Source organism: Magnolia sinica, chromosome 7, assembly GCF_029962835.1.
Source record: "Magnolia sinica isolate HGM2019 chromosome 7, MsV1, whole genome shotgun sequence".
Taxonomy (NCBI): domain Eukaryota; kingdom Viridiplantae; phylum Streptophyta; class Magnoliopsida; order Magnoliales; family Magnoliaceae; genus Magnolia; species Magnolia sinica.
Window position 1 is genome coordinate 77,349,307 of NC_080579.1, and position 13,774 is coordinate 77,363,080.

Consider the following 13,774-nt stretch of genomic DNA (forward strand, 5'->3'; position numbering starts at 1 on the left):
GTGGGGACTATGAGTTTTTCAAATGTACTATTTTTGAGTCTACACCATACTCATCCAAAACCAAATCATAACACATGACGCTTTTATTGAGTGTGCCCGCCTACGAGATGGCATTCACAGTAGCTTACCCCAAATAGTTAGGATAAGGGCTAGATGATAATGAAATATTCCTATCATTTTGATGGATGACTTAAGCAATGGCAGAGAATGAAAATAGCTAATGTTAAGAAGAAAATTGATGGATAAGACTAGGGGTGTACACGAACTAAGCTAGCTCAGTTAGCTCGCTCGACTCGACTCAAAAAAGCTCGATTCGACTCAGTTTGAAGTTGAGTTCGAGTCGAGTCGAGCTGATTTTTTGAGCTCGAAAATGAGTTCGAGCAGGCCCTAGCTCGACTCGACTCAGATCGAATCCAGCTCGAATCGAAATCGGATCGAACCAGTTCGGTGACTCGGTTACTTTGCCATTGATGTTACTCACCAACGGCTTCATCTGCCTCTTGACCTTTCTCCTCTACAGCCATTTCTCTACCTTGTCTCTCAATTACCATCAGATTGGTTCTCTGCAACCTATGTCACACCAAAGCTAAGGCCCACCAGCAGAAAAGGAGAAAGGAAGGAAAGCCCACCTCAGCTCCACCATTTCAGATGTTGGGTTTGTTGAGATAGAGATGGTTGGTGATGGAGTACATGAAACAAAAACCCTTTTTCTCTTTTTCTCTTTGTTTTTTTTTTTTTGTTTTTCTTGGTTTTTATGTTGCTTAGAAGGTGTTTGATAAAAACACCTGTAAAACCATTGCCTCTGTTTGTAAAACAGTGGGATTTTGAAGTTGCAGTTTAGGTGTTTGTGAAAATGCCTCAATGGCGAACTCGGCTCAATCTTGGCTCGAACTCGGCCTGAGCTGGTCCGAGCTGCTGACCGAACCGAGCCGAGCTGGCCAGTCAGGCTCGAGGACCGAGCCGAGCTCAGGTCAGCCAGTGACCGAAAGATGATGGAATAAGCTTGGTTTTTGAGTTATTATTATTATTAGGGCCAATAGATGGATTTACCCAATTGATAATTTATCTTGCCATACATCCCACAATGAGAGAGAGAGAGAGAGAGAGACTATTTACTTAAAAGCTATTAGAGTTATAGCTGCTTTAGATGTAATTGAAACCTAGGAATACGTGGGTGAAATAGAGCCTACAAATGGCGATGTATGGATGTCCTATGATTACATAAGCATCTAATGGACCCCTGTTGGTGGGCCGTGTACACACTAATCTATCATACATGGTTTGATCCACCACCCTTGATCTTGGATGAAAGAGAAATAACAGCCTCTCCAACCGTCAGATATAAGGAGTCCTTTCCCATGAAGCTCTGAGCCTGATTTGCGTTAAGCAACTTCTCCATTAATTCTCCCAACGGATTCACCAACACAAGCTGTCCATTTCATTCAATCCAGTACATTAAATGGCTATTATGCATCCTAATAATCATATTAATGCTCATGCCGCACATTTTTAGCGATTTAAATCAGTCATCCTTTTCAAGACACCGTGGATGGGAGATGGGCCTACACCACTCTACCAATCAATCTTAGCCATGTCTCTTTTGGACCACTCACTCTATTTTATTATAAACCGTCCATCAACAGGTCGACATCGGATGGGTTGGATAGTCTGAGAACTGATTCTTATGCAACATTTCCCATCCATAGTGAGGCACATAAGATTAACGGTTTGGATAACTGAAAGGTGGGACCCACCTTCACCTAATGAAGGGAAGAACACAATCACTTCTGGTTTTGGAGGTGATTGCTTTGTCTTGCCTTAAAATACAAATAGATGCAGTTGTTCTTTACCTCAATGCCCATTTTCTCTGTCATTTTCTTCAGATCCGTCAGGAGTGTGATCCCACTTGTATCTATGGAGGGCACACCTGAGAAATGAATGGTAAGATCACCATCCAAACGAGGTAAAAATGTTAGGATGGATTGCCTTTCGAACTCAAATTACTCTTTTTAATTTTAATTTTAATTTTTTTTTTAAATTTTAATTTTTTTAAGAGCCCTTGGATTTGAGGTTGAGATGGAGATATAATGAGTTTTTATTTTTTTATTTTTATTTTTTTTAAATGTTGATCTGGACTTTCCTTGATCAAACTTTCAAATGGTTTAGATTTGGACTGCATGAAACTAATCCCACTCAAACCCGACCTGAAATCAATCTAAAACCATCTATTAATTACTCTCTCTCTCTCTCTCTCTCTCTCTCTCTCTCTCTCTCTCTCTATATATATATATATATATATATATATATATATCCGAATGCTCAGCTGCGCAACAGTTCGCACAGAACTCATGCAAACATTTATGGGAACTCATGCAAACTTTTATGAGAACTCACCTTACGTTATGTGACTCCATAATCTGAATGGTCCACGTGAAGCAGCACCTCATGAAACCCAATGAGCTCAATATTTACTTTGATCTAAAACTTTGATGCATAAAAAAGAAGCAGCACCTCATGAAACCCCATGGGCTCAATATTTACTTTGATCTAAAACTTTGATGCATAAAAAATCAAAATAGTTCTCTCTTGATTTTTATTTCTCTTTGCTATGGCCCACCAAAATTTTATTTAGGGTGAAATTTTTTATCTTAGGGTTTCATGGGATTCCGCATTACATGGACCGTTCGGATTAGACGCCCATGACACGTGTGCAAAGGTGCGCACGTGCCTAGGTGAGCATGACTCATATAGTCGTGTGTGTGTGTGTCTATGCATATGGTGCTTAATAAAAAGTCTATATTGAAAATTAGGCCAACCTAACTTGGACCCGGCTTGCACCTATCCATGGTTAAATGGGTTTGGATATGAAGTGAAAATTAGACCAACCTTAGGCCTGACCCTCACCCAAAACATCCTGCAGATAAATGGGTTGTGTCCAAATTGAAAAATAGACCAACCTAAAATAGACCCATCCCATAAATGGGTCAAGTCTGAATTAAAAATAAGACTAATCTTACTTAGACATGACCCAAACCCATCCCATGGATAAATGGGTCGGGTCTAAATTCTCTTAAGCTAGACCTGATCCAAGCACATCTTAACGGAGCTTGGACCCGACAGGATCACGACCCATGTAGTAATGGATTAGGTGCAAACTAAAAAATAGACCGGATATAGTCTTCTTCTTCTTCTTCTTCTTCTTTTTTTCTTTTTTTATTTTTATTTTTATTTTTATTATTATTATTTATTTATTGCCTAATATGCATATTATGTTCTTAGCTGATGCTTTCATTTTCATGTAGAAGTGTTTTCCAAAGTTAGCATGTAGGCATTTTTTATCTTGAGCTTGGGATGTGGGGTTTGTTTCTTTAAAAAAAAAAAAAAAAAACCTTTAGGTGTGAATTCTATCTCTGCCTCAGGTATGGGCCTTTTTTTGTTTCTTTATTAAGCTTATACACATATTAATAGTAAGATATGTTTTTCCTTGTAAGTTCGGTGTAACATGTCCGAATTGACTCGAGCTCAATTGAACCCAATATAGCTCGAGACTATGAGTCAACTAGAGGATTCAGCCCCAACTTAGATAAGTCAAGCCAATTCACATCCCTCTCGGCCTAGCCCCGACTTGAAATAAGTGAGTTGGTCTAAATAGCCTAATCTTTTAGCCATGCTTAGGTTTGAAGTGTCATTAATCCGACCCAACTGGCCCAACCCATTTTCACCACTAATCACCAATATTGAAGTTGGACCCACATTGGATATAACTATGTGAAGGGCAGATCTCTAGCTCACCTGACATATCTAGGATCACATACTGGAGGCCCATCTGTTCTGCTTTTCCTGTTTTTTCTTCTTCTGTTTCTTCTTCTTCCTCTTCTACTATCCATCTACAAATCCTGCAATTTGAAATAAAATGCAAAAACACATCAATCGTATCATAGGTTTTCTTTATCGAATGAACGGCCATTGCGTGTCCATTGGAGACGTGAATTCTATCGTCCTGATGCACCGAATCATGAGAAATGTGCATGTAGGTCCCATGGTTTGGGGATCCTGACCGTTGATATGAAAGAAAACGTAATTGTATAGGTGATGTTGAAAGAACTCTAACAGATCGTACAATCATCCCTTGTAGATCAGTGATTTACAGTTCTGGATCGGACGGATAGAGTGATCCACTCAGGAAAGTTTTTGTGGGGTTTACTCTATCCATGGTGGTCCACCAAATCAACGATCTGGATCACTGAAAGATGGGCCCCACCTGTATAAAGTAGATGGATCAGGAGGCCAGTTGATCATTTCTTCTTACACGCACGCCCTTGTTTCAGATCAGATTGGCCCGAAATTTGGACCACTACATGTAAATGGAGGGGCGCACATGATGAACGGCTCAGATCTTGAAAGACTAGAAAGAAGAACAGACCTTTCAGTGAGGTAGTTGGTGTTAGCGAAGTTGACAGGAGCTTGAATGCTGAGGATGAGGAAGCCAGGGATTCTTCTGGCGTCCTTGTAGTGATTAAGATTTCTGTAGATATCCGTCCCCGGTATGTTTCCAAGAAGGACCGTTTTAGGCCTCGTGATTTGCATAAGGACCTTGAAGATCGATATCCCAACCTTTAAAAACATAATTGGTAAAAAAAAAAAAAAATTAAAATTAAAATTATTTTTATTAATAATAAACATAGGATTTAATTTTTATAGGTGTGGATGGTCAAATCAATGGTCTGGATTGTACATATGTTCGACCCACATCCAATCAGCACCATACAAAAAATAGACGATTTGGATTAATTTAAATGTTCACTAATCTAGATGAATAGTATATTATATGGACATCAATTTGGACAACCATTTTCATCATTTGATCATACCCATGCCATGGCCCAGCTCAAGGTTATTTTGGGCCCACAATAAATGGGCCGTGTGTAAGACCCAACTCCAAACTAGGCCCATTTACATCGCCAGTGGTTTAGTGGGCCATGAATGGGCCTAAGTTTCATCATAAAATTTAAATGGGCCTAGCAAAATTTAAATGGACCAGGTGAGCGTGGCCCACTGATGGCCCTACGTAGTAACACAATATTAAGAATGCATTTACTTACGGCGATGGCAAGACCATTTTGGACGGAGATGAAGATGACGCCGAGGAATGCCGATATACACACGATGAAATCGATCTTGTCGATCTTCCAGATGAGGTAGGCGGCTGGGATGTCAATGAGGCCCACCACTGCAGAGACTATGATTGCGCCCAACACGACGTTGGGTGTGTAGTAGAAGAGTGGCATGAGCAAGAGGAGTGTGATCATCACAGTGATCGCCATCACTATGTTCGACATTGCCGTTTTTGCTCCTGCATTGTGGTTGACCGCAGATCGAGAGAATGCTCCTGTGGTGCAATATGTACGGTTTAGATATGTTATTTGGAAATCAGTGAATGGTTCTGATAATACCAACTCCAATTACTGGTCCATGATGGTATGGATCATATATTTTTGCAAGTGGGCCATGGCATGGCTTTGTCCTGGAGTTATGGGCCCATGATCTAAGTGGCCCAGATCAAGCCCACATTTGGGTAGAAGCTCTGAAGGAAAGATCATGTGCCAGGACCACTTTCTAGTTGGGGTTGCAATGGGTCAGATTTGGGTGGGGTCCAGCACAGCCCATTTAATAAACCGGCCATGAACTAAAGCCCCAACCCAACCCATGAACGATCCATGACTCGATGAGTCATCCCGAGATGTGATTGAGTCAGACTCAGCGACTCGGCTTGAATTCTAACTGAGTCGAGTTGACTCGGCCGACTTTCGAGTCAACTCAGCCAGTTTTAGACCTATGGCTATGTGCCAAAGACCCGATGTTTAAGGAGGGCGCGGATTGGGGACTACCCACACCAGGACCTAGCTAAGACAGACGGTCCTGTCAGGGGCTCTGCAAGGCTCACTGTGATGTATGTATTCTATCCAAGCCGTCCATCCATTTTGGAAGATTATTTTAGAGCAAGAGACCAAAAAGGATGAAGATCAAAGGTTTGAATTGACCACACCACAGGAAACAGTGGGGATTGAATTCCTACGGCTGAAAACCTATTGGTGTCCACGGAAGTTTTGGCTCAAGAAGATATTTAAATTTCCCTTCATCCATATCTATGTGACCTTATAAACAGTTTGGATGGAAAATAAACATCATGGTGGGCCCTTGGAAGGTTTCAACGGTGGGGTCATTGTCACCACTGCTTCCTGTGGTGTGGTCCACTCAAACCTTTGATCGGTCTCATTTTTCATCTCATTCCTAAAATGATCTTTCAAAATTGATGGACGGCTTGGATAAAACACATACATCAAGTTGGGCCCGACAAAAGATATTGGGCCATGGCATGGCCCAAACTGTCAGGCCCACCGAGGTAAACGTATAAGGTTAAAGGGTTGTGTGATTATTAGTGGAGTTTGCTGCCATCAACTCAAGATAAAAAGTAGTAAGTGGGACCCTTTAGATTCTTCGGCATCTTCAAAGGTAAATTCTAGGATGGCCTACATTTGTATTGTCACCATCAGTGAATGGACGGTGATAAGGTTCATCAATCATCTCCTGAAAAAGATAAGATTTGGATCACCATGCATAACCGACGCGGTGCACCGTCATACCATATCTGCCTTCTGATTCCAGCCCATACATCTAGTGGGCCCATCTCACTAATGACCCACAGTTGAAACCAAACCAATTGGACGATCCTATGCATCTGGACGGTGGCATTCAAATTGCCTGCTGAGATGAAAATGACTTCAACAAGAAAACCAATGGCTATGAAGGTCCATCCAATCAGACATATGGGAACCAGGCCCACTAGATGGACGGATTGGATCCAGCTCTCATGCAAGCCCTTATCAGGTAATGGGCAACGGACGTTGGTTTTGATGCAGCCCGACAAACCATCGTAGGGCCATAAACAATTCAGGTGCCATCATAACAAATGAGGAGTGGCCCACTCCAGAGCTGATTATTAAATCTTCGCTTTCTGTGGGCGTACCCAAATTTATTATTATTTTTTTTTTAAAAAAAAAAAAAAAAAAAAAAAACTATGGTGGCGCAGGATAAGAGCGGACCACATTGAATACGCACCTGTTGTAACGTAGCAAGAGGTGCAAGAGCCAAGCATGTTCATCAATCCAATGGCCATCATTTCCTTATTTCCATCCACTTTGTAATTCTTCAACGAAGCAAACGTCCTTCCAACAGCAATTCCTTCCTTTTGTTTTTTTCAAAATAAATAAATTCAAGACCATGGTTAGGAAATAAAGAAACTCGACTCAACTCAGAAACTCGTTGACTTAGTCGATTTGACTCATTAACTCGGGAAACTGCTTGCGTGTGTGGCCCACGTTGGCATCTGTATGACATCCAATCCATTCATCATGGTTAACCCATAACGAAAATGGGATATGCAAAAAATCAGGCTGATCCAACCGTTAGATGGGCCCCATTTACATTTGGAGGTTTTTGGATAGATGCTAATTGTTTTATATTATGTGTTTTAATTGATGATTGGATTCACCTGATTTTTAATAATGGGTTGACTCATTTTAACAGGTTGGATGCCATATGCATAAGGTGGAGTATACACTTGTGTGGTTAAGAGAAAAAATCCAATAATAAATCATGAAAATGGAAAATTTTTGGATGGCTAGGATGTTTCAATTGTAAACATTTTAGGGTTATCTCCCATCCAAGTTGCCCCATCAGTTCAACTGTTGAAAGCAATATTTTATTTGTTTATTTTTTAAAATTTTTAAATTTTACACGGATGCATTATGTCCGCGGTTAAACCCATGATCTCATTGATGAAACGTACCCTCTACCTCTTAAGCCATAAATTAGAAATCCACGGTTTAGATTAACTAGCTGTGAGCCCCATTTGCATAGCATGGGTGCCTCTTTTAACAAGTGGTTCCTACAGTGGATGGATCATGGTACAAAAATCTTCCTAACATGAATGTCTTAACTTCTAATTTTGGTCGGCTACAAATAAACTTTAAAAAAAAAAAAAAAAACAATCATCTACATTCAACCCAAAAAACTAGCCCAAGATGGACGTCTATGACTTAGGAAACACAGAAGTTTGTAATTTTTAAAAAATAACATCCTCTAAAATAATGAGAAAATAATTTTTATTTATTTATTATATTTTAAAATTATTATTTAAAAAATAATTTAATTTTTTTTTTTTTTTTTGCTTCTCTTGAAAATGAATAATGGTACACCCAAATGAAAATGCTAATTTCATGAAAATGACATTTTCTCAATTAATATCTCAGTGAATCTAAACACAGCCTTAGCTGTCCACTACCTAGGCCGGCAAGAAGGCTAAAATTTTAAACATGATTTGACAAGTCCAGCACTACTAATTTAAAATCCTACCCGACGGCCCACATGTCAAGGATATCTATGACATTTTCACTGGTGAAATAAATAAATAAATAAAATAAAAAAAGAGAACGTACGGTGAGGGAGATAATGCCAGTAATGAGGCCAGTTTTGACGATCAATGGTAAGTGGCCACCATGAAATTGTAACGTCTTCCATGATGGAGGGTTAGGTCCACGTGGCAATGCCCCAATCTACATACAGAACAGCCATACCACGGATAAATAATAAAAAAAAATATTTTAAAAAAAAAAAAAATAGAAGGGAGAGGGACGCGGTTTAGCTAGTGGTCGGTGCTTTGTGGCCCACCATGACGTATGTGTTATATCCACGCCGTCCATTCATTTTTAACGATCATTTTAGGATTTGACATAAAAATGAGGCATATTTAAAATCCAGGTGGACCACACCACCGGAAACACAGTAGTGATTGAATATCTACCGTTAAAAACCTCTTCGGCCCACTGTAATGTTTATTTGACATCCAACCTTTTGATTAGTTCGTACAGACTTGGATGAAGGGAAAAAAAAAAAGGAAACATCAGCTTGATCCAAAACTTTTGTGGCCGGCAAGAAGTTTTTTAACGGTGGAAGTTCAATCAACACTGTGTGGTCCACTTAAGATTTCAATCTACCTGATTTTTGTGCTCATATCATAAAATGATCAGGAAAAATGAACAGATGGCATGGATGAAACACGTACATCATGGTGTGGCCCACATAGCATCGACCACTAGCCAATGGCTAGTGGCAGGGTCACTAGCCAATCCTTTTCCGAGAATGGAAGTTACGGGATCCTGGCACCGTTGGTACGTTAAAGTGGGCCCCGCTTTTCAATGATCAAGACCGTCAATATGGTTGGTGGGTTCCATCCAAAAGTGCCAAAGGTTGGACAATAAATGCCAAGGATTGGATGGCCAGTAATGATCTACGTCTGTGTATTTTTTTGGAGATCAATGATCCATGGCGGGTCCATTGTGCCAACGGCCTGGATTATCAAACAATGGACCCAATGTTCATATCAAGGCCATGTAGTAATAGATTAGAAAATAGGATCTTACGATGCTGATGCCGTGATTTTGGGCCTTGAATGCGTAAACAAGAACCGTTGCGAGGATCACGGATAGCAGAGGGGCCCCAGCTGACACCCAAAACAGCTTCGGTTTTTTCAAGCTCTGCATGCATATCATTTCATTTCAAATATCAGAAAAAAGGCCCATCTAGAAATACTGACCATCCGCACATGTGACAACATTTCGGTGAGATCAGGGTCGATCATCTAGTGGGCCCCACTCTGTATTCCCTAGCTAGTCAAAATATTAGGCTTACTAATTATTAATTAGGCCACACGTAAATAGTGTTGGGTAACCTGACTCATCCCACTTAGATCAAACTCGATTTGAACTGGGTGGGTGAATTGATCCAAATCATATTCACTTTATTCAACTCGGACTGAGTGGGTGAGTCGATCCGAATCAAGTTGACTTTATTCAATTTGAACTTAAATTGACTCAAGTTCAAGTAATTCAGTAATTAAGATTTGACTTGACCAGAAACCCACCTCAACACTGACTAGATTCGATCTAAATATCAACTTGCACGCGTGTAAAAAAATAAAAATAAAAAAACTCAAATGTAACCTTTCAAATTTGAGATATCTTAGGGCTCGTTTGGACAGGTGAATTGAAAGGGATTGAATGATATTAAGGTGGATGGCATGGATTTCAAGGCAACGATAGTGTTGTCAGTGGATTGTTTTAAGATGCATGGAATTGCTATATTGAATCTGTTTGGCAAGCTTTGCTAATCCCTAAACTTTTCCATCACTTCCAATCCCTCAAACCAAACATGCCCCGAGCAAATATGAATGGATTAGGGTGGATTGGATGAGATTTAAAGGTAATGATGGTGTTGTCAGTGCATTGTCTTAAGATCCATGGGATTGGTATATGCCGGGATTAAATTGCCCAATCTGTTTGGCATGCTCGGCCAATCCTGAGATTTACCTTCCAATCCCTTCCAATACCATCCAATCCCTTCCAACCCACTCAGCCAAACAAGCCCTTATGGTTCATGAAGAGGCTACAATTATGATAAGGGAATATAAGTTTTGAGTTATGATTTCAGCTAATTGATACCCGTTGCACCTGAATTGACGCGGTGTTGTCTTGATCCGACTCGGTACTTGTGATTGTGTCAGGCTCGGTGAGAATTAGGGCAGACTAAACTTGAGCTTGAATAGGGTCGGGCATGCTTGAGTTGGATCAAAGTGCAGGTTAGGTATATTTCAAAACCAAATCGTGTCAGGTCATCCCTAACTTAATCCAACTCGACTCATGCCCAGCTCTACACAAAAATGGTCATCTCTCCGTGTTAACGGTGCACGTGTGGCCCACATGATGACTAGATTATCTTGATGTTTGGGCCATATACCATACACTGTGTAACCCACCTGACTATCTGCCAGACCACGCCTCTCTGATTTGTTAAAGAGGGAACATCCTGTCTCCACCATACACGTGGCTATTCACAAATTTATATCGAACGGTTCCCAAACGATCCGCTTCTTTTAGCAGGCGAGGAGCTGGGTGGTCAGAATTGTCAGAACGGTGCAATCCGTGACCGTGGCCCATCCAAGGTGGGGCCTGTTGGGTGGATGGTCCTGATCACCATACACGTAGTCACATATACGGTAGAGATAGAACATACAAACAATGGGCCGTACAAGGCAAGGACGAGAATGAAAACCTTTCACGTTTTCTACAGTGAAAAGACATCATAGCCGTCCAATCCCCGAGACGAAACGTTTCCTTTTCAGGAGGGATTTTGTACACCCAGTCCACGGGCGTGAAATCATCTACCACCTTTCTTTTTTGTGGGGCCCATGGCACCTCTTTTTGTCGTCTTTCAGAAACGGGGAAAAAACATTTTTCTTAGACACCATGATCCCTTTGTCTGAAGGGCCGTCCATTTGGACTGGGAAATCAAGATAGGCTTAAGTGGCTATTAATAGCCGGAAGTGGGTCCCACTCCTGCCAGCACTGGCCCATAGAGATTTATGTTTGGACGCAAAAAAATAATATTTGGGTTTGAAAATGGGCCAGCCCCAGGCAAACTGACACGTGGAAATTGTTTCCTTAGATCCAGGCAATCCATATACTGGGTCCCTTCCATGGATGTACTATGGTTGAAAATAAAAGCAAACAGATGATCTTGGCTTTAAATGGACGGTCGAAACTGATTGTATCATCCATTGGCTGCAGTTTTGGACTGAAGGACACATCTTGGGACATGACCCACTAGTTGGATAGATCCATCAGGATCCTAGCCGTCCACATGTCTGATCTAAGGGAAAGGATTAGAGTGGGCCACTTAAGACAGTAGTATAGGAATATCGCAATGAACCAAAAGAGGGGTTAATCGCGATTCAACAAGGACATAGGTGTAATTAATGGAAAGGAACGTATGCAAAATAGGGTAGAAAAACAACTTACGACGTGTCTTGCCACGAGTAGGAATACGAGGAAGGAAACGCCCATGAGGATGGTTTGCCATGACCACTGCATCCACATGCAAACATGTCATGATATGAGAGAGAGAGAGAGAGAGAGAGAGAGAGAGAAGGAAGGATGTACAACTTCATTCCATCATTAGAAGCTAAGAAAAGCAGACAGATAGATGTTTTTAACTATAACCTCATTTCTTCTGTGGATAACTGAGCTCATGACAGGAACCATGCCCATCTGCTTAGTAAAATGCTCAATCCCAAGTAGTCCTTTAAGCTGTTGTAGAGAGACTATTATTGCAGATCCAGCCATGAATCCTATGAGTGTAGCTTTTGATAGGAAATCTATTATAAATCCCAACCTACGAAAACCCCAAAAAGAACAAAGAAAAATTTCATATACCCACTTAGTGAATTCATGTGTAACAAGTAAAAAAAGGGACCTTTTGATGAATGGCTATATCACCTTAGTATACCCAAAGAAGCTTGGAAAAGGCCTGCAAAGAAGGTTGAAGTAAAAGCCAGATGAAGGAAGAGGAGAGGCTCTTCTATTGGTGACACTTCTTGCATAAGCATGGAGCCTAGTATGAGAGATGCAATAGAAACTGGGCCCACTGCAAGGTCCCTTGAACTTCCAAGCACTGCATACACAAGAGGGGGCACAAAGCTGGAATCTACACACATACAATACATGACTTTATTAAGAAAATTGTACAAATTAAGGCCGATAAAGAATATGTGACATGCCAATGACAATGCCGCCATGGATGATGATGATCGCGAAGGCGAAGACGATGGTGATGGTGGTGGATGATCATGATGATGATGATGAGGATGAGGATGAGTAGAGGAGCATTCTTACAAAGGCCGACGATGGGCGGTAAGTTAGCAAGCTTAGCATAACTAATTCCCTACAAGAAACATGAAATGGGCATTAATCCATCCATACATAAACATTATAAGATTAAAAAGAAAAAACATGAAATGGGTGTTAATCAAATCATCAAAAAACTGAAAAATATTCAAATATATATGAATCGAAATTCGAACGAGGGAAATGGTAATTAAGAAGATTTTTTATGTTTTTGTACCTGTGGAATGGCTAAGCTTGCTATGGTGAGGCCAGAAATTATATCAGACTTGAAGAGGGCGAGGCTGTAAGTGGGACCCCAGTGAAGTATGGGGAAGAGATATTGAAGGGCTAAAATCCATTTTCTTTGGAGGGGCTGACCTTTGAACTGGCGCATGGGGTCATCAGGGAAGAAGGTTTCTTTGAATCTTCCTTTGAACCTGTCTAACGTGCTCCTAGGGGGTGGTGGGATAACCTTGTGCACCTCCAAGGCTATCTCTTGGGGCTGAGAGACTGAGTCCCTGGGTTCTTGGTCTCTAGCACCCATGATTGATGATGGTGGTGGAGGTGATGAATGGTGGAGTGAGTTACCCTCATGGGTGCAGTCCTCCACTCTATTTAAGCTGCCCACCATCAATCAACTTCTATAGGGACCAGTAGAGAACAAAAACCCACTCGGTGAGAAAAGCAAGAGAGAGAGAGAGAGGTGTTTTTTTATGGGAATTTTGAGGAGCCTTATCGAGTTGTCTTTGAGGGTGTGAGTCCACCAAGGGGCTTTGTTTTCTTTTGGTTATAGAGAGAGTGGGAGAGGGACCCACCCAATTGGCCCTTGATTGCTTTTGGTTGATTCACAGAGAGAGAGAGAGAGAGAGAGAGAGAGAGAGGTATTTTTTATGGGAATTTTGAGAGAGAGAGAGAGAAAGAGGGACCCACCCAACTGGACCTTTGATTGCTTTGGTTGATACAAGGAAGGAGAGAGAGAGAGAGAGAGAGAGAGA

The 13,774-nt window shown here is 41.1% G+C and overlaps 1 protein-coding gene across 1 annotated transcript; it reads right to left on the minus strand.

Annotated features, from left to right (window-relative positions):
- Positions 1-1,118: 1,118 nt before the first annotated feature.
- Positions 1,119-13,469, minus strand: LOC131251474 (probable sulfate transporter 3.3). Its single transcript, XM_058252195.1, has 13 exons — positions 13,018-13,469; positions 12,789-12,837; positions 12,393-12,600; positions 12,117-12,288; positions 11,916-11,981; positions 9,483-9,596; positions 8,499-8,615; positions 7,120-7,246; positions 5,103-5,389; positions 4,424-4,614; positions 3,793-3,896; positions 1,851-1,927; positions 1,119-1,429 (listed from the first exon to the last, which is right to left on the minus strand). The coding sequence occupies exons 1-13, from the start codon at positions 13,408-13,410 to the stop codon at positions 1,271-1,273; spliced, it is 2,064 nt and encodes a 687-aa protein (XP_058108178.1). The 5' UTR covers positions 13,411-13,469; the 3' UTR covers positions 1,119-1,270.
- Positions 13,470-13,774: the final 305 nt, after the last annotated feature.